Consider the following 21,435-nt stretch of genomic DNA (forward strand, 5'->3'; position numbering starts at 1 on the left):
ATGACAGGTGGAAAATTTTCCAAGCTCCTCAGCTGTTTCATTTATAGATTAATTATTTTCTTTGAAATTTTACTTAGTAATGAAAAAAAGAAAAGACGTTACCAAATCACAGGAAAGAATTCAGTGATACAAATATTAACATGAACGTGCTATTAAATGTTTACATGCGCGTTATATGGATGGACGGCGCTGGTTAATTTTGTGATAGCGTGCGTATTCTACGTTTACAAAACATTCATACCATTTTTAAATAACTAATTATTTAAATATAGAAAATACTAATTAATTATAAATATAAATTAATTTATAACATACTTATCATTCTGCTATTTTCTATGTCCATCCCCTCTAAACATCTTTTAATCATGGTTGGTTATATTTATAATGTTAAATTACTTTTCAGAAAAAAGAAAGTATTCAAATCTGAAACATAGAGTAGTATTTTATATTCAATATCACTGTTTGACAAATACGTATCTTAAAAATTACTACTGGAAAAAGTGGAAAACCAAGTCAATAAGAAAAGAAATTCCAAAGTAAAGCGTGTACCCTACTTTCTGCCGACTTCACAATTTACAATTTATATCAGAAAACTCATAGTTGCAAAATTTAAAAACTTTATATAATTCACTCAATTCTCTCTAGTATTAGAAAACCCCTCTCTACATATGTACGTACACCCACTTTATATTTTTTTAATAAAAATGTCTCAGTTAAATAAACTGAATGGCTTAATAATGAGATTTACCTGCTTTCATTCAGAAAATGTTTAAAATTTAAGATTAATAATATATTTGCTTTAAATAAAAGCAGGTCTAGTCTTAGTCATAGCTATTGCTATACTTCACTCATTGAACGCTTAAAATCTATACTAGATATTTCAGAGAAGCTATCATGCAATGAAAAGCAAAACCTTCGATACTCAAAAGTAATTCATATCAGTGTTGTGTTTCTATGACAATTTCAACTTTACACTCTACCAAGATTTCAATTTGACTTGCCATTATCTATTATTACTGTTATTCCCTCCAATAACATTATTCCCTGTAATTGACGCATTTTGCTGCACATGCATCAACTAGCAACGACAAACAACCATCTCCCAATCCTATAATTCAAAAGGATGAAATAGAGAACGGAAAACCAAAGTTCAACAATTTAAAGTACGCGTCTGGTGCTGTTGCTTGTCATTACTCTGTTTCAGTGTTTATCTCTGCTTAAATCTCTTCCAAAACCGTGATTTTCTCTAATATTTACCTACCCTTTTGCAGCCACTCACACAAAGTCGTTTACAAAAGCATAGAAAATTTCTTCCCCTAAAAAAGCACTGATTTTCAGGGAGAATACTCAGTTTTTGTTTGTGTTGGGTTGACATGGGTGCTGGTGACTACTACAAGATACTGAAGGTGAAACGGGATGCCACTGATGAAGAGGTGAAGAGGGCTTATAGGAGTTTGGCCATGAAATGGCACCCTGATAAGAATCTTGAAGACCCTCTTAGGAAGGAAGAGTCTGAAGCCAAGTTCAAGCAGGTTGCTGAGGCCTACAATGTGCTCAGTGACCCCAAGAAGCGCCAGATCTACGATCTTTATGGTCACTATCCCCTTAACTCTCAACGCTTCAGCAAAGAACAAGGTTATGGGATTATGAAGGAGGCAGGGGTGGTTGAAAGCAGCTTGACTTGTACCCTTCTGGAGCTTTACAAGGGTTGCAAAAAGAAGTTGAAGGTCTCAAGGACTGTTCTCGATGAATTCGGGTAATTTACAAGGGTTGCATTCTCTTTCGTGCTGTTGCGTGTTCATTGCAAGTAGAGATCTGTGGTTCCTGTGGTAGAATTATGATCCATGATTTGTTTTTACATTACCTGAATTAGAGTACTGGAAGATAATTTAGAGGACATTACTTACATGCAGTTTCTTGCATTTTTGTGTTGTTTTTAACTAGAATTGATGGTAACCAAGCCTTCTGTGTTGACTACAACACCAAGAATTTGAATTTGAAATATCAATAAAATAGAAAATAGATTGCTTTTGTGTTAAACAAATGAAATTTTGCTGCTAATATGGAATTGTGTTATGAGGCAAATATGTGGTGTTTTGTAGCCCATAAAGCTTGGATAGTTTACAGAGTAGTTGGTATGACCCGTGGCCATTCCTTGACTCTGTCCTTTTGTTTTGTTTTCGTTATTATTGTTGTTTTTTCCATTATTATGTTTGGATTCTGCACTTGCTGTCGTCTTGGTATGTTTTTTATTCTGGCGTTATGCTTATTTGGTTTGATCGTGCACGTGTGTGCAGTATGTATCCTGTGCCCAAAAGTGAAGAAAAAGAAGGTGGATTTTATTTGTTTTGGGGAATTGCGTTTTCACCCTGAGAACTCGTTCTCACATGTTAGCAAGTAACATTGAATCCAATTTTGTTGACTTTTTCTAGTAAATTGAATATCATAGTCACATGTTGCGTATATGTTGGCTGGTATGTGGTGGTCCAGATGCTAATCTGCATAAAAAAGAAAAAAATTATGCACTGTAAGATAATTTTAATTGGTTTGTTTCAATAAATCAGACTTATTTACTGTTGAAGTTGGCTATTTGCATCAAATTTTTACCAACATATAATTTGAAGCATTCTATCTCCTGTGTTCTTCCTCACTTCAATTTCATTAGGAGCCCTCTTCTTTTGTTTTGGCAGAGTGCCAAAGTCTGTAGAAGAAATCTTGAAGATAGATATTAAACCTGGTTGGAAGAAGGGTACAAAAATCACTTTTCCTGGGAAAGGCAACCAAGAACCAGGAGGAGCTGCAACTGACCTGATTTTTGTGTTGGATGAGAGACCTCATGATATTTTCAAGAGGGATGGAAATGATCTTGTAGTGATCCAGAAGATATTACTTGTAGAGGCTCTCATAGGAAAAACTTTTAACTTGACTACTTTGGATGGAAGAGATCTCACAATCCAAGTGACTGATATTGTGAGACCAGGGTTTGAGCTAGTGGTCCCAAATGAAGGTATGCCAATCTCAAAGGAACCTGGCAAGAAAGGAAACCTCAGAATCAAGTTTGATGTTATGTTTCCATCAAGGCTGTCCACACAACAAAAGAGTGATATAAGAAGGATTCTTCTTAGTGATGTTGATTACTAAACAAATATTTTAAGACTAATGGCTGTAACTATCCTTTAACAAGAAAGAAATAACTACACTGTAAATTCTTATGTAACTCCACCAATCTAAAGGAAATATGTGCATATGACAAATAAACCAAGTATAGTTGCTATTTGATATCATATATGTAGCTTTGGAAACAAGTGTATATCCATGTTTTTACAGTTTTGAGATATTTTCACCCTGCTGTTCTATAAACAAGGGAAAGAAATGAACTATAGGAATTTGTGCATTGGCTGGTTTCAGTCAAATACAGTTGTCTTCTTTATTATGATACGATTAGTTTGAAATTGACTTATCTAAGGATATTTCTGTATTTTAGTTAGAATCTTTCGTATATCAATGTCCATTCATTTTGGCCCTTCATTTCTCTTTCAAATTTTGTCTTCTATATTGTAGAACCCTTTCTTAAGGTGACAATTAGAGTATCATTTTCTCTGTTTTTTTTTCCTTGTGAGAGAGAACTATATTAGTTGTCGAACAATAAAATGTTAGTGCTGGAGGATTTTGATGAGGAGAGTCAAATAATCCAAAAGAGGGGGATGATATTGATATATGCTAATAGATGCCCTTGTTTGTTAAATATAGGCAACTACATGCAACATAGTACATTGAACACTTGTAATGGTAAAAGAATAAATAGCTTCTGATGAAACCAGCTTATTTCAAACTCAGTTGTTGATAGTTTGTCTTTTCCTCCTTTCTGATTTTATTACAGTGCATAGTGATTCATTATTATTTTCTATGATTCTCAATCGACCTTTTCAGCTCCTCCTTCTTCACCCCCACCACTCTATCAGCAACTTTCCCTTTCTTAACGAGTATGAATGTTGGCAATTGGTAAACCTGGAGTGCTTGAGACACTTCCTGTTATCATTCATACCATGAATATAAATCAGTTCTCAAGTGGTGAAAATCAATTGTCTCAAAAAGAATAACATTTAGATATTATATAAAGTAAAGGGGGAATGAATGAGTGAGTGGCACACGTTTAACTCCTCCACATCAATCTTGATGAACTCAGCATCTGTGTATTTTGCAGCAAACTCTTGGAGAACTGGGTCCATGAGTTTGCAAGGGCCACACCATGTAGCTGTGAAATCAAGTACCATCTACACCAAAAACAGACAATTAGGAAAATCAGCTTTATCAGTTGATTATGTGATATAAAGTTAGATTGGTAGTAAAAGGAAAAGGGAGAGAAAGAAAGCTTTTGAGTTTGAATTTGATGCTAAAAAACTAAGATAATTGATTTTAGATGATTTAAAGAGCATAAACACAAACATACCAGCTTGTTAGTTTCTTTGACAGCTTTAAAATGAGCATTCCATTTATCCGTTGAGTGGAAAGTAAGGATATTGGAATCGGAGTCTCTTTTTGGTGTTGAATAATTGAATGACCCAGAAGACCTAAAAGACTTAAAGTTATAAATGGTGGGTGGCATGATGTATAAGAAGGTAGGAGTCTGAGGTTTCTTAATTGGTTTGGTTGATGGAAAAATGGTTTGAAACTTGGAATATATATAGAGGGATTTATGATGAAGTAGGAATGTGTATTTCTTTAGAAATGAATCATATTCTTTCAAGTGGGGTGATAAAATGGACCATTGGAGCTAGTTAGAGAAAGAAATTCGAGAGCATAAGTGCTAGAATCAGTAGCTGGCGCTAGCACCATTCAATATTAACGTTCGTTAAATAGTCGTTCGCATGACAAGACGTTGTTGCCAAATGAATAAATTGTACTAATCATAATTATTCTACAAAGTATGATATGATATCAATAACAAGAGAGAGAGAGAGGATAGTATATAGTATTGATTTAGGATGACATGATATTCAGTACAAAAATTGGTTGTGCCAAAGGTTATGAATGATATGTGTTTTATTCTGATTGAAAGATAGATGTATTTGTCATTCGTGTCAAATTTCTTCTTTTGGATCAAAGTAATTTTCATATATGCCTTCAAAATGGAGGACTTCATCTTATAACGTAACAATGAGAATCACCAATAGAAAATCATATATTTGGCATTTTTGTCTGCACACTATCATTCAACTTTTATACATTATGAGCCCCCTCGTGTAACTTTAACTTTTATAAGAATAAAATTATAAACTCTCTTAAATAATCATCAAGTTTCTTATGTATCCTAAAGACTTAATGAGTTAGAGTAGTCACAAATACTCACTGAAAACGTTTTATTACTATATGTAATTTTTTTCATGAAACAATTGCAAACAATCTCATGTAACTTTTATAAGAATAAAATTTAAACTTTTTTACTTAACTTTTACAAAGATGAAATTACAAATTCTTTAGTGAGACATAGTTATTCAAATCTCCTTACACTCAACAGTTATTGAATTATGATGGTGATCAACTCCTATTTTTTTAATAATTACCGACTTTTTTCTTCCTCATTCATATAATTTAGTGTGAAACTTTGTTGACAAAATGTAAGCGGAAGAATTAATGTTAGGCACATATCATTCTCAAGAACCAAAGTTTGGCTATGAAAGTTTTCAGTAAGTTTATTCAAAAAGTAGAAGGCTAAACATTCCTGGATGTACAAAAATTCTCAAGATTAAAAGTAGAAAAGAATAATAATAAATGTCAACCATTTGCTAAAAAAATTAATATTCTCTGATCTTTGTTTTCTGCGGTGCATTGCTGATGCAGCCAAATCTGGAAATGTATTTGGTTCCAAAATATGTTCAATGCTTCCTATGAAACTGAGGAATCTTATTAAACGAAAAAACCAAAATGATAATATAGAAGGTGTGCTTGATGTGAAAGCAAGAATTCTAGATTAGCAAGAAAGTTTTGGATTGACTAGAGCATTTGAAGGTGTTACAACAGCACTTACTCAATTCGATAAAATTGATTCGAAGGGAAAAGTTATTTCTAGTTATATAAGTGTTTTCAAACTCTATTTCTAATTGATAGAAGACATAGATTTTCTTAAACTTCTAAATATGTCTATATAGTTTTATAAAGATGGCTGAACTTTAATTTCGTTTTCATAATTTCTTTTTATCCTTTTAAAATTATCATTCTTGATTCTTAATATTATAAAAAAGTAAAACCATTTATTTGATAAAGAAAATATTAAACAATACTAAGAGACACATACTGGTGTTCTTAATATGAAAAATTCACATCCTATATATATATATATATATATATATATATATATATATATATATATATATATATATATATATATATATATATATATATATATATATATATATATATATGAAATTCTACAAGTCGTACTGATATAAGGTGACGAATCTTATGTGTACAATCAAAAGTCTTCTATAAAAGATCAGTTGTTTCTTATTTGTTTTTAGAGTGAATGCATCTACAGTGATTTTGTCAACAATAAATATTAAACAATGATAAGAAGGATTAGTGTAGAAAAATCTTTTATATCATCTTTTTATATTATTTAAAATTTATTATGTATAAAAAGTGGAGTAATAGTTTCTTCTAATTTTTTTAGTTAGATCCGGTATAGAAAATAAAGTAGTGTAAAAACTATAATAAATTACAAAACTTTTTTATACTAATTGGACCAAGAACCGATGTAGAAAATTGTGTGATAATAAAACTATAATAAATTACAAAACTTTTTTATACAAGTTAGACCTAAAACAAATATAAAAGTGATGGAGAAGATTTTCTATATTAGTTGATTACTATAACCGAAAAAAAGTAAAATTTCACAACCATTCCTTCCACCATAGTTTCACTTTTTTCCCTACTCTCATGTTTTCTCCTTCTTCCTCTTGCTCTCTTGTTGACAGTTCGTTATCGTTAACTGTTGGTGACTCATCACATTCATTGTTCGCTCTGGTGGTGCTCACGCATTCTCTTCTTCCTATCCTGTTGTGGTGACTCTTTACTGATGAGTCTTGGGTATTCACTTTCGTGCATTGGTGGTGCTTGCACATTTCCTTCTTTCTCTCACGCTCTTGCACCTCATTGTAGGATTAAGTTGAGAGAGTATTGGTGTCTCGTCATTGGTGTGTTGTTGCTGGTGGACCTTGTGTTGTGATGGCATTGGTGGTGCTCTGGTGGGACATTCCCTTCTTTCACTAGAAGAAAAGCAGGTATTACCAACACTCAAAATTCGTCGAAAACATGTAAAATTTGTCGATAACGACTTTTTTCAACGGATTTCTAACAGTTTGAAATCTCTTAATAATAATGCAGTTGGTAACATTTACTAACAGAATTTTATATTCGTTAGTAATTATCAAAGGAAATTGAAGTTGGCCTAGGGCACAAGTTGAACCAAGTTTACCCATTCTAAAGATTGAGTCGAATTGAACAAGCTCAATTCAAGTTGAGTTAGTTTAGATCCAAGTTAAGTCGAGTCATCTAACTCAAATTGATCTAAATTAGCCCAATTCCAAATTAAATTGAGTTTATTCAAGTTCAACTTGACTCAAGTCAATTCTAATCGAGGTTAAGGAGAGAGGAGCGAAAACTCAAGTAGAATGAACCAGACTCAAGTCTATATGAATAAGTTTAAGTCTAGATTAAACCAATCAACTTAAATTCAAGTTGAATCGAATTGATTAAAAAAAAGTTAAGCCAAATCGGATTGAATTCAAATATAACCAAATTGACTCATACCAAAAACAGAAGAGTGAACGTGAATCTTGAGTTGATTGTCATCTCTAACTAAAAATTGATGTTATTGCTAGATTGGGAAGTTTTACAAAACTACTAAATGCTTAATATAATTAAATATGCAGTTAACTCTACATTTGTGAACACCAATTTACTAAAATTAACTCTTAAAAATCAAAGTATTTGAAAATTATTTAATTACAACATAATATTATAATTTATATATCATATCACTTATATAAAGTAAAAATATGTATTTATTAATATGCTTAAATTATTTTTGCATTTATTTTTGCATTTTTAAAATGAGTTAGAATGATTCGTTGATCTCAAACAAGGATGTGAAAAGTATAGAAAAAAAACAACTACTAAACATTAGTGTTGAATTACCATAAAATATTTAGGTATTCCATCGGATTGGAGCGCACAGTCTAATTTGTCAGTTCTATTCATTATATAAGACATACATATTCTTTTTTATCAGTAAATATATATAAGTTCTACTTATTTTATATAATTATTTTCATTTTTTCTTTATATTTTTTTTTAATTATTGTTTTTATCGTTGAGTTAATATGACTTTGGTGTATTTTTGTTGATGCAAAACGTTAGTATTAATAATGTAACAATCTTTTAAAGGAGTTAAACAATAAAATTTTGAAAAAACTTGAAAATTAAAAATTGTTCGGAAAGAAAAAAAAAATGAAGCATTTCAACTATGTAAACGGCACATTGTAGAATAATTTTGAAATCAACCTAGGCTGGTGTGCCATTAAAGTCTCTCAAAACCCCAAAGACAAATTTTCCGCATTTTGGTTACATAAATTATTTCAGACTTAAAAAGATTTCTGATCAAACACTAAAAGGATCACACATATATAAATGCTAAGCACTCATCAACATGATAATGGGGTATGGCAGTTGATATTGAAGAATCTGTCTTTATTCCTCTTTACAGGTCAATAGCCATGAAAGATATCACACATTCAGATGCTTCTCTATAAGCTTTTGCAGCTCTTCCCTTTTAGCTCCTACCACCTTATCAACAACTTTGCCTTTCTTCACCAATATGAACGTTGGCATCGCCTGCACCTGGAATTCTTGAGAGACCCCCTGTTACATATTAAAACATACATCAATTAATGTTCAGATTATCAATAATATTACATATGTGTTGGAGATCTTATTATAAATTAAACAAATTTATATAATATATAAATGGATACAAATCTTATCTTATAAATTTATTTTATAAATTGAGATAAATTTAAAATTTAAATCTTAATATAATATCAAAATTTAATTTTAAACTTATTTTAATAAAATTTATTGTTTATTATCTTATTGATTATTATATTATTATCAGAATATTTATTAATTTTTAATTTTTTACTCGAAATATATATGTATCGATATAAAGGGACGTAGATTAAGTTAATAATGTGTCATGCAAGTATATGGTGTTTATCTAAAGTCTTAATATCAAGAGACATACGTAGAGTGAAAGAAAAGAAAAATATGATACCATCAATTCATCGACATCAATTTTGATAAATTCGACGTTGGTGTACTTTGCAGCGAAGTCTCGGATAACTGGGTCCATTTGTTTGCAAGGTCCACACCATGTAGCAGTGAAATCGATGACCATCTTCAGGAAAATGGTAAGAAAAAATGATGAATAATAAAAAAAAGAGAAACTAAACAAGGATTGTAGATACATACCAACTTGTTAACTTCTTTGGAGGCATCAAAATGAGCCTTCCATTTAGCAGTTGAATGGAAGGTGAGAATGTGGGAGGATGTGTTGGATGATTTATGAGCATTCTCCATGTTTGATAAGTTGGCACCCATATGAAGAAAACCAACCTTTATCAGTATAGAAGAGTCTAGTTTGAAGAATATTGCTTCTTACTTTGGATGATTGAAAGCATAAAGAAAAGGCTCATTTATAGGACTAGAAAAGTACACAGAATTTAGTGAGCTTTTTAAACGTATAGGATTCTTTGCTAACCGCCATGCTAGTAAGTGCTCGAATGGACAGTTACCCTACATCACTACTAGTGCCGGATAATACCTAAGTTAAGTTAGTGAAATAAAAATAAGAACATGAATTTCACAGTGGAACATATATATATACTAATCTTTTCATTAAGAACATGAATTTCTTACTTCAGGTTAACATATCATCACCTAGTTCTTTAAGGGTAACGTTAATCAAACGTCGGACTCAAACAGGCCCGACGTCTTTATAGACGTCGGTTACTGCATGACCCCGACGTCTAAAGGGCTCACTAGTAAAAAAAGAGGTTTTTAACTCGCACATTACGCTTCGGTTTTTTTGAAACCGAAGCGTATCAAAACACGGTGGCAATTTCGTAATTTTTACGAAACTATATGCCTCGGTTCAATTGGAACCAATGCCTAAAGGGTATACTGCCTCGGTTCTCTGACCAACCGAGGCAAAAAACTCTGCTTTCCTTCTGCAAATTAGCTTTTTCACCTGCCAACTTTTTCAAAATAGGCTTACTGCCTCGGTTCTGTGCAGAATCGAGGCAGTATGTCCTGCCAAAAGCTGACAACCTCTGGATCTGAACGTTTCAAATCAATTTTGTTAGCCTTTACTGCCTCGGTTCCATTTGAACCGATGTCATAAGACCTTTATGCCTCGGTTTAACCGCGAACCGATGCCTATAGTTTTTTTTTGCCATTTATAATTTTTTTTTGAATTTTTTATGATAGGTTTAGGCATCGGTTGTCTTTAGAACCGAGGCAGTAGAGTCTTATTACCTCGGTTGTCTACTTAACCGAGGTAATAGCTTCTTCGATTTTTAAATTTCAAACCTTTCATTCTCCCCTTCCACAACCTTCTCACCACCACCATCCTCAACTCCCTTCGCCGCCGCTGCCTCCACCATCGGTCGTCGCCGCTGCCTCCATCATCGGTCGTTGTCGTTGCCTCCACCATTGGTCATCAATGTTGCCTCCACCGTTGGTCGTTGCCGCTGCCTCCACCATTGGTCGTCGCCACTGCCTCCACCACCGATCGTCACCACTGTCTCTACTTCTCTCACGCGAACTACGTTGTTCGTTGTCGCCTTTGGTTGTACGTCGTCGGCACTGGTTGTTCGTCACCGTCTTCGGCCGTTCATCATCGCCTTCAGCCGTTTGTCATCGCCTTTCGTCGTTCGTTGCCGCCTTTGGCTGTTTCGTCGCCGCCTCCGTTGTCCCAAATAAAAAAGAAAAAGAAAATATTTTGAAAAGCAAAAGTCCCCATTTTCTGAAAAAAAAAATAAAATAAAAAAAAGGCATCTACCGCCTCGGTTCGAAGCCAACCGAGGCAAAAAAACTCACACATATTGCCTCGGTTCAGAACCGAGGCAAAAAGGTTACTCCTTTTCGCCTCGCCTGTATATATCTCGGTTCAGGAACCGCGGTCATAAACCCAAAACAACCGAAGCAATAGCCCTTCGTTGCACTAATGGCTCCATAGACGTCGGACATTGCATTAACCGACGTCTATTGCAGCTTGTGTCTTTGGGTAGCGTAGTAGCACCTTCTTCCTTTGCTAGTTTCGTCATAGAAAATGTTGCGTCTTTTGGATCTCTTATGGCATTTCAACCGAAAACCGAATATGGGTCCTTGCCTAATTCCATTAAAACTGCCAATAAAAACGAACGGTGACAATAGAACTAGGCAAGGACCGAAGTTCGGTTTTGGATTGAAACACTATAAGACATCCAAAAGACGCAAGCTTTTCTTACGAGGAAACTAACAAAGGGAGAATGCGGTACAACGCTACCCAAAGACACGAGAAAAACTACACCAAAACACAACAAAAACTCATTTTAATCGGTTCAAATGAAAGATAATCAACCAAAGACTAATATAATCGGAATAAAAGTACGTTTAAACAGTTCAAAAGAGACAAAAACACACCTGAAAAAGCAATGTCGCGGAGAGAAAAGGCGAGAAGGAAGACGATGAAGTGCTCGTAACAGCGGGTTTGATGTCTGATTTAACAGCAAACTAGACGTCGGCTCCCCAGGTGAACCAACGTCTATTCTGGCCTAGACGTCGGGGCCCTCACTAATATGATGTCCAAAACAACTTTTCATCAGGCCATTTAGACGTCGGCTCCCCAGGTGATCCGATGTTTGTACAGTGGAAAAAAATAACTTTGAATCTACCTGTCAGACATATACATGTCCGTTAGGAGGGACATCGACGTCTATAATCGAATATAGACGTCGGGGTGGCGGGATCGGACGTCTCTAAGTCGGAAAAAAATGACTTTTCACCTACCTATCAGGCATTAAGACGTCTGTTAGGAGGGACCCTGACGTCTATAATATTATAGACGTCGGGGCCCCTCTTAATAGACTTCTATATGCACTTATTTACGAAAATGCTACCGGTCAATAATTTACGTTGGTTATTTTGTGGTCCGACGTCTACGGGGTGACGTTAAAGCCCAATTTTGCACTAGTGTTGAGATACTATTTTGCGTTAGCTAATATTTGTCAAATATTATGAAAGATTAAATAAAGTTTAGAGCATACAAACTTTTAATCAATTAAAAAATAAATTTATTATTTAAAAAATGTGTTTAATATATAATCACTTATCTTTCATTTTTAAAATTTTAAATCTAATTTAATCTTACAAAATTAAATTCTATATTCTAAATTCGCTATTGTTTATCAATATGAAATTTTAACACATTTATATAATATTTCAAAATCTTCACATTAGTATAGTTAAAATATTAATTCTTTTGGTAATTAAAATCTTAATAGTTATGATACATACTAAATTTAGATTCAAATTACAAATCAATTATATATTTTTATATTACGATTTAAATTGTTGTAAATAAGGAATTTGAGTTTAAGTAAATTAAACATTCATAAGATAGATATGATTGAAATGAGACTTATTTAAAGCTAGATCCAGTTCTCCTCTAAGTTAACTTAAAGGTTCCATTAGATATTTAATGAAATACATTTGAGTTTAAGTCACTCCTGATTGTGTAGTATTATTCACCACTCTTGGTATCCCTAGACACTCCCAATGCAATTGAGAATCTTCGTCTAATTTAGTTTCCTCCACTTCTGGTTATGAAGTATTATTCACCACTCTTGGAATCCCTAATCAGCGAATAACCTACATTTACCCTAGATCAGTTGAGTATTTGCACCACTCTTGGTCTTTGAGTATTTGCACCACTCTTGGTACTAGACTATCGCGCCTAGAATTTACCTGAGTTTTCGGACCACTCCTAGTACTAGACTATCGCACCTAGATTTTCTTTGAGTATTCAAACCACTCTTTGTACTAGACTATTGCGCCTAGATTTTCTTTTAGTATTTGAACCACTCCTAGTACCCTAGGCAATCTGACATTACCGCCTAGTTAAGTTTCACCTGCTCTTGGTTGTGTAGTATTCTTCACCATCCTTGATATCCCTGATCAACGAATAACCTTCAGCTACCCTAGATCAGTTGAGTATTTGCACCACTTCTAGTACTAGAGGATCTCGCCTAGATTTCCTTAACTCAGAAAGAGTTCAGTTGTAAGTGTTTTGATTCTCTTCAAAATTCCAATCAACAAATGCTTACAAGTAGTTGAGACTATTACTCTCACAGAGAGGATGTGATTACAATACAAAATAGTCTAAACACTCACAGGTGTTTTTCTCATCACTCTTTTTTTTCATCTTACATAAGTAAGCAAATGACATAGTGAAGCACTAGAGCAATGCTTTTCTTTTGCTTTTTCTCTCTTCTCTCTAAATATAAGTAGTTATTGCAATGAGGCTTGAGAGATCTTTTCCTTTGTTTCACTCTTTCACTCTATCTTCTTTCTTCAAGTGGATGTTCTGATAAAGCTTAAGAGTTTTCTTTTCTCGAGCTCTTCTCTTCATTTGAGGAATTTTGATTTAATAGCTCAAAGCGATTTCCTTGCTCCACAGATGATGAGATATCTTTATATCTTCATATTTTCTCTCTTCTTCATCATCTTTTTCTTCTTTCTTCTAGTTTTCTATTTATACACCTTGATGATATAGCCGTTATGATGATGCTTGTCTTGAGATTTGACAATATGATCGTTTTGACGAAGCTTGTCTTGAGATTTGTTCTCTTCTAGCTATTGGTTTAGGTGTCAGTCATAGGATGATGTCCTTTGTCAGATGAGATTGCTTTTAAGATCTTTTTGTCAGACGTAGTCTTTAATCTTTTTAGCACAACTTTAGATAACCTGATCAGCGCTTCTTTTTGTCCTTTTCTCAATGTTCACTTTGGTGCTTATATGATGAACATTTGTAGCAATTGTCCTGCACAGGATAAAGACGTGTATAACAAGTATGTTTATTTCTTTTTACTTTAGTGTTTTAATCATTTGTTCAGAATTATGTGTTTTCTAATATTTTTGTTTCTGTGAGATTGGTTGATATCGTTTAGTTTTTAAGAGACTTATTAGTTGATGTTTTACTTATTGATGATTTGTTTTGACATAGGTATTATGTCACTGTTTTCTATTGGAAGGTCATTTCGTGAACGTCTTTCCTGTTACCTACTATTGATTGGATTGGATTTTGGTGTACAATTAGTTCATCAGATAACATATTTCTTGTCTTTGAGCATTGAGTATTTAATGTTATTAAATGCTTGTTCAGAATAACAAAGTGTTTTTTGATTTCATACGGTTAGGTAGCTTTTAACAATTAAGCTCTTTTCTAAAGATACCAAGTGTTCTATAAAGACTTCATCTTTGAAAAAGTATTGGTTAAACTCATGGTATCGTTTAGCCAAGTAAACACTTCTTTCATTTTTGTCTCTTCTTAGACAGATGGTGTTTAGCTTGTTTTAAGCTTTCTTTTATATTTTAATCTTTAAGTCTTTTAGTTTGTTTTTTCAGAGACATTGTCTTAACTTGTTTTGATTTCGAGAGCTAAGTTGAGTACCTTTTTCAGGTATGATAAGCTTCAAGTGTACACTATGGCGTGGAGTACAAGGAGTAGTGCTGGCTACGGCGCCCAGAGGTTGAGCCAGCGACGGAGATGATGACGGGAGTGGGGCACTTGGCCGTGGGGACCGACGGCGAGGCAGCGACGCGGTTGCGCGAGAAGATTGGCGACGAGGCAGCGTGAGGCAATGCGAGGCTTCTTCTTGCATGAGAACACCGGTGGCGTGGTGGCGACGGAGCGGAGGAGTGGTGGCGATAGAGACTGCGCTGTATGGAGGGCGGTTAGAGAGTGAGAACAGTGAGAGGGGGGAGTTTGTGCGAGAAGAAGATGAACAACGCTGAAGGGCAACTTTAGTTTATACGAAGCTATACTGCCTCGGTTCAACACTTAACCGAGGTAATACAGCCATACTGCCTCGGTTATAAGCTCACCCAATGCCTAAACTATCAGAAAATAATTAAAAATAAAAAATGTAATGGCAATTTTGAAAATATATTCACCTTATATGCCTCGATTGGCGCCAAACCGATGCGATAAAGACACTCTTAGCCTCCGCTCTGTAGATAACTGAGGTAGTATCCCTGTCATCAGAGTAGTTTCTGATTGCAGCTTATTTGTAGAGGTTGCAGAGGGCACGTGTCACAATTTACGCCTCAGTTCTGAGTGTAACCAAGGCAGTGTGTGACTTTCAAGAAGTTTGTCAGCATATACCAGTGACAGCAGGGTGAGGTAGCAATGCTTTATGCCTCGGTTGCTAACTCAACCGACATAGTAGACCTATCACGCTTCGGATTATTATATACGAATTCTGATCCGTAGATAAAGGTCCCATTACATATGGATTTTATATACAGATAAGTTAGATACGTATTTTTCCGTATATAATGGAAAAAAAGTTTATATACGAATTTTCCGTATGTAAAATTTGTATGTAATGCTGGTGCCTTTTGGCGGGAGCTTTGCCAAAGATAAAAATTTGTATATAAAATCTGTATGTAAGTGGGTTCTCCCTTATATACAGATATTATATACGGATTTTACAATAAAAAAAATTAAAAAATTAAACCTAATGGAAAATGTAAGAGACAAAATCAATACTCCAAATTTCTCCTCGACTCCTTCTTCTTCCCTCTCATCGAGCCATCGAGCCCCTCTTCTTCCCTCACGAGCTCTTGTTCTTTCCTCTCATCAAGCCATTTTTATGCAGCCCTTCTTCTCTAGCCTCCACTGAAACCCTAACCTCCACTACAAATGCCTCTTTCGTGTTATCCTCTCCTCGAACCCTAGCCTCCACCATGTGCTTCATTACAAGGTTGAGGGGATTGGAGACCGCTCCACCAGTCATGCCTCCTCGTTGGTTCTCCCCTTAGAATCCTAACTCATTCTCAGACTCATGTGGAGACGGCTGGAATGGTAGCGTCGAAGTCTCGTGCTCACTGACTAAAGCTTTCTCACTCACACTCGCTCACGGTCACTAGTAGAGAAGAAGAATGTCTCACACTAACCGTTCTTCTCACTCACGGTCACTCAAAGAGAAGAAGTTCATCCATTATTCTCGTGTTCACTCACCTTGTTGGACATCATGCTCACTTGGGAGTGTTATTCGTTCAATCAGTAAGTTTCTTCATTCAAACTTTCTTCTTTTCTCGTCCCCTAAATTCTTAAATCCCTTAATCTTTGCTCTAATTCTCTACAAATTTTCGTGGTCCCTCGTACCCTAGAACCATAAGAGTTGTATCACTCAGTCACATTGGAAAATCTCTCTGGAATTGAAAAATGAGTCGCACCTGCTTCTTCCTTCTTCCTTCTCCATGACAAAGAAAGATTGTTGATTCATTCGAAACCCTTGCCCAAGCTCCATACGAGGTGAAAACCCTAGCGGAGGTCCACCACTCGTGCTTCAATTGCTCGCGGCTTGATAGCTCACGCCTCCAGACGAGGTGAAAACCCTAGCCGAAGTTATTGAGGGTTAGAACAACTCTTGCTCTATCGTCGAGTGCAGGCAATGTCGAGTGTTGGAAGGACAAAGAGGATTGGAGAGACACGACAATTTTGTGCCTCTTCGTGGCATAAATGGAAAAGTTCACCAAAACTTAGTATACATAACTTCACTTTCTATTTTCCCCTTTCAAAAAAGTTTCTAAATTTTTGATAGTGAAGCCTGAAGGGTTTATTTCTTGGTCCTTATTCTTTTCGTGGTAGTCTCAGAATGAATTTTCATCTAAGAAATTTTTGGGTTCCCTGCTCGGTTCCAAGTGCGGCTACTTCAAGGGTGTTATTGACCCTTGCTATCAAATGATAGTATTCTGATGTATCTTAAGACATTTTGACAAATTTGGTTTGAATTAAAAAGTCTAAGTGAAGCAAACTTTTACTATTGAATTACCCTTGGACAGTTATCACATCACATGAAGATATCAATTGTTTCATTTGCATCGTAAATATGTAAAAGGTTGCTTAATTATTTGATCATACAAAATCATGCATAAAGAACCATAGGGATGCCATTTTGATTTATTTGTGCTACTCTATTCCAAGAGTTAATGGTGATTACTAGATAATACCCTCAATAACTACCATGGTCTAACCTTTTTGTTCAAATTTTCTTACTGGATTGAACTTCATTAAACTTTTCTTTGTCATTGCAGGTTGAAAAAGCTTTAACAAAAGATGATAAAGCTCAAACATACTTGTTCTGGTTGTGATTACAAGTTGCTAAATTAGTATTGAACTTCATGAGTTTTTGGTTGTGATGTGGTTACCATGTGTTTCTTATTAATGAAATCCAAAATATGAGCTATAAGTTTTTTGTTTTATAGTTCTTTTCATTTACCTAGCTTTAATTTTAGTTGGTCTAAGATTTTATGTTGGTTTGGCTAACTACTGGATTGTAGAATTTGTAATTTATATATTAATGTAATGTTTGTTTGTGGTTTAATTCATTTTGTCCAAATTTGTCACTGATATAAGCAATTAATGATTGATATACTCTTAGGTTGATTACATACGGATTTTTTTGTATGTAACTTATATACGGATTTTTCTGTATCTATTTTACATACAGATTTTACATACAGATTTTTTCGTATGTAACTTATGGATTTTTTCGTATGTAATTTATATACGGATATATCCGTATATAATTTATCTATGTCTCTTTTATATATGAATTTTTTTTTTGTACGTAATCTGCATGTAATACTAATTTATATACGAATTTTGGAGGTTATATACAGATTTTGATCATATGTAACTGCGATTTTTCTTGTAGTGTTTTGAACCGAGGCATATAATTTTCCTAAAACTACGAAAATGTCACCGCACTTTTATACGCTTTGGTTTCAGTAAAACTGAAGCGTATATAGCGCGTTAAAAAAAGTTTTTTTTTACTAGTGTGTTTAACTCCAACTATCTTAGACGTTTTAGACACAATAGCGTTTATCCCTGTGTCTAGGTGTTTTGACCTAGATGATTTCCTATTTCTTAAGAACCTAAGTTCTTTCCTAAGTTTTTCGGTAGAAAAATAACAACAAGCAACAAGAGATGAAAAAAAAAACGTACGAAGAGAAATAGCCTAATGAATGAAATTAGCATTGACACAAAAGAAAAAGATAGTAGGAATGTAGAAATATGGATAAGGTTCCAGAGAGTATGATATTCACGTAAAAAAAGATAGTTTTATTTTAGGTTTATTATATTTTTTATTTTTAAATTATTATAAAAATTGTTTTTGGTTTTTAAATTAAATTATAAATTATTTAGTTGGTACATTTTTTAAAAATTGTCATGTAGGTAAAGTGATTTTCACTTGACAAATGAAATTTTATATTGAATTATAATATAACTTTCACATGATTTATTAAATATGAAGTTTAGATGATTTTATAAATTAGAAAGATGAACTACTTTATAATAATTTAGTTTAAGATGAAATATATATTTTTATAATAATTTGAAAAAATACATATTCAACTTTTTTATTTCACCAAAAAGTAAAACTACAAAATGTTCTTTTATTTTTCTTTGCAAAGAAAACAAATAAAAGAAAAAGGAATGTACTAAGATTTAAATTTTGATACTACAATTGTTTTATTAATAGTGTTGTAAGATAATACAAATAACATTTTATATCGTTATTATTAAAATAAATTATTAAATAATAATTAAATTTAAAGGTAAAAACAATTAACTTTTACATTGACTAAATTAAAAATTATTAATATTGAAAATAGTTTTTATTATTATTATTGGAGTAGTGTACAATAGTTGTTACCAGACTATGATGCTAAAATATCAACAGTCTTATTTTTTCACAATCACATTGGTTTTTGAACTTGTAACCTTATATATATGCTACGTAAACTCACCCTTCTGCACTAAGTTGAATAAGAGAATAGCAGTGAAAAGAATTGTTAGTATGTTTTATTTTATGAAGGATGGAATCATAAACATTATTCCTTCATCTAATTATTCTGCAATGCTCGTCCTCTCTTTCTTAATCTGAAACAGTAATCTGTGACAGTGAATAATATTGACAGCAGGGAACAGATTTTGTGGCTTGCATTTGGTGGTCTCCTTAGAGACACCGACAAGCCCTTATACACAGCATTGTGTTTCATTCCTAGATCATATCAAATTGCCAACGTAAGGAAAAAGTACACAGCATCGTATTTCATCGTAGATCATATCAAATTGCCAACTAAGGAAAAAGTAGGGCGATGAAATCTGATATGATCAGCCGCAAATGACAGAACAAAATGGAAGTACAAGGACCATGAATAGTATATTTATGTTTATAAGAAAAAGTTTCGAATAAAAACTTTTTTCTCCACCAAATAAAAATGGCTAAGCTTTTTTGCAGAGGTCAAATACAATGTGCTGTCTCACTAGTTAAATGGCGGCTAGCCATGAGGCATCTTCTTTACAGCAGTGGTCTAGGTTCATCACAGAGAAAATGAGAGAACAAGACTAAAGAATTTTGAGAAAGAAGAAGTAAAGTACTAAGAAATGAAAGAAAAAAAGGTATGAACCGTAGAGGATAATTTATTCTGGATAGACTTTTCTTTTTTTTCATCAAATTAGAGAATTTTTTTATCCAAATTATTAAATTAACTAGATATGTTTGAGAGTGTCTAGCTTAACGTTTTTTCATTTGTTAATAATGTTTTTTACATTAAAATAGTAAGGAAACAAAAAAGGATGGCACATTAAATGTGATTGAATTTGGTGATGCTTGACTCCTTTAATATAAATATATATATATATATATATATATGTGTGTGTGTGTGATTGGATGTAAATTGGATGTTGTGAAACCTCGAGCTTGTAATTATTTTTTGATTTGGTTTGTGTTGAGTATGATTTACAGCATCTTTCATTGATGTTTGAATTCGTGAATCTGATTACATAATTTGAGGGTGAATAAGTTGACATATGTTTTGCTTCAGTTGTAAAATTGTATGAAGAATGAAATTCTGATTTGGTTGTTGTTATGAATGTCTTAGTGAGATTTCATTTGGGTAGTATGAAACTGGTCCTATACCTTCTTTTCTTGGTCAGAGTTTTCTTGGAAAAAAGAGATTTCCACTTTATTAACAGTTAGATCCAACTGAAATTTTAACAACTCGTCTTATACATGATTTTTTCCACAATTGCTTAATTTGATAATTCTTTTTGGATTGCATTCTTGATTCAATTATATTTAATTTTAACGTAAGAACACAATTTTTAGAGTTTTGGAAAAGCTTCAGTTTTATTTTAAATATTTCAAAAAATTTGTATATGTGTTAAGTTGTTGTATAATATACTTGAGAGAATGTGATACGAAGTGTAAAGTATGTATGTTGATGATATGAACTTATGAGAATGCAGGGAACTCCATGGAGGAAATCCATTTTATGTATCTTTCTTTATTGTATGCATTGATGTATGGATTCAAGCAAAAAGATATCTTGATACTCTAATAATCATTCACATTCATATAGAGTATAATGAGTTATGTGGTGAGAGTAGTATGAGGTGTGAGAGTAGCTGAAGGTCCTAATATAAGCGCTTTCCATTGACCTAAGATGGAGAAAGAACTAACCTTGTGTATAGTAGAGTGAAACTCATTAAGAATGACTCTGTAGAGTAGTAGAAGTGACCACAAGTTCACATCTTTAATGAATCTGATCTCAATGCATGATTTGGATAATTGATTCTAAAATAATCTTTGATTATATGATTTATATCTTGGTGACAATATGGATGCATTGTATTGTGATACAACATCTCATTAATATATGATGTTTTTTTGGCAAATTGACGTACCCTCTTGTGTTTGTTTGTCTTGTCGTTGTTTCATTCTTTTGCAATGATCACCTTATCAATGTGAATAGATGAATATGTAAAGACACAACTTAGGAATGTTCTATAGCACGCTCTCGAAGTCGAGAGATGATACTATACTATGTTAAGTATAATTTTAAGAATAGAAACATGTTATAAAATTTTGAGACATATATGTCTTATATTATTATAGTCTTATATTTTGAATAATTGTATTAATATTTTATTTTAGTAATATTATGTTATTAAAAGGAATGTTACACAAAGTAAACTGATTAACAATAAATAATAAAATTATGAGTTGCATAGAGGATGAATGGGACTAGTTTCTTACA

The 21,435-nt window shown here is 33.3% G+C and overlaps 3 protein-coding genes across 4 annotated transcripts; 1 reads left to right on the forward strand and 2 right to left on the reverse strand.

The window, feature by feature from the left end:
* Positions 1-873: 873 nt before the first annotated feature.
* On the forward strand, positions 874-3,443 carry LOC108345016 (uncharacterized). Of its 2 annotated transcripts, XM_017583570.2 has the most exons (3): positions 875-1,163; positions 1,272-1,756; positions 2,691-3,442. In XM_017583570.2, the coding sequence occupies exons 2-3, from the start codon at positions 1,374-1,376 to the stop codon at positions 3,139-3,141; spliced, it is 834 nt and encodes a 277-aa protein (XP_017439059.1). In that variant the 5' UTR covers positions 875-1,163; positions 1,272-1,373; the 3' UTR covers positions 3,142-3,442. The 2 variants fall into 2 exon arrangements, with proteins under 2 accessions (XP_017439060.1, XP_017439059.1); XM_017583571.2 differs by having other exon boundaries at positions 874-1,756; positions 2,691-3,443.
* Positions 3,444-3,687: 244 nt separating this feature from the next.
* LOC108345237 (thioredoxin H2) lies at positions 3,688-4,664 on the reverse strand. The gene is made up of 3 exons (XM_017583823.2): positions 4,451-4,664; positions 4,152-4,274; positions 3,688-4,029 (listed from the first exon to the last, which is right to left on the reverse strand). The coding sequence occupies exons 1-3, from the start codon at positions 4,604-4,606 to the stop codon at positions 3,898-3,900; spliced, it is 411 nt and encodes a 136-aa protein (XP_017439312.1). The 5' UTR covers positions 4,607-4,664; the 3' UTR covers positions 3,688-3,897.
* A 3,866-nt stretch (positions 4,665-8,530) lies between these two features.
* LOC108345316 (thioredoxin H2) lies at positions 8,531-9,739 on the reverse strand. The gene is made up of 3 exons (XM_017583908.2): positions 9,529-9,739; positions 9,332-9,454; positions 8,531-8,919 (listed from the first exon to the last, which is right to left on the reverse strand). The coding sequence occupies exons 1-3, from the start codon at positions 9,655-9,657 to the stop codon at positions 8,785-8,787; spliced, it is 387 nt and encodes a 128-aa protein (XP_017439397.1). The 5' UTR covers positions 9,658-9,739; the 3' UTR covers positions 8,531-8,784.
* Between the last annotated feature and the right edge of the window lie 11,696 nt (positions 9,740-21,435).

The sequence above is a fragment of the Vigna angularis genome, chromosome 10 (genome assembly GCF_016808095.1).
Source record: "Vigna angularis cultivar LongXiaoDou No.4 chromosome 10, ASM1680809v1, whole genome shotgun sequence".
In the NCBI taxonomy this organism is placed as follows: Eukaryota; Viridiplantae; Streptophyta; class Magnoliopsida; order Fabales; family Fabaceae; genus Vigna; species Vigna angularis.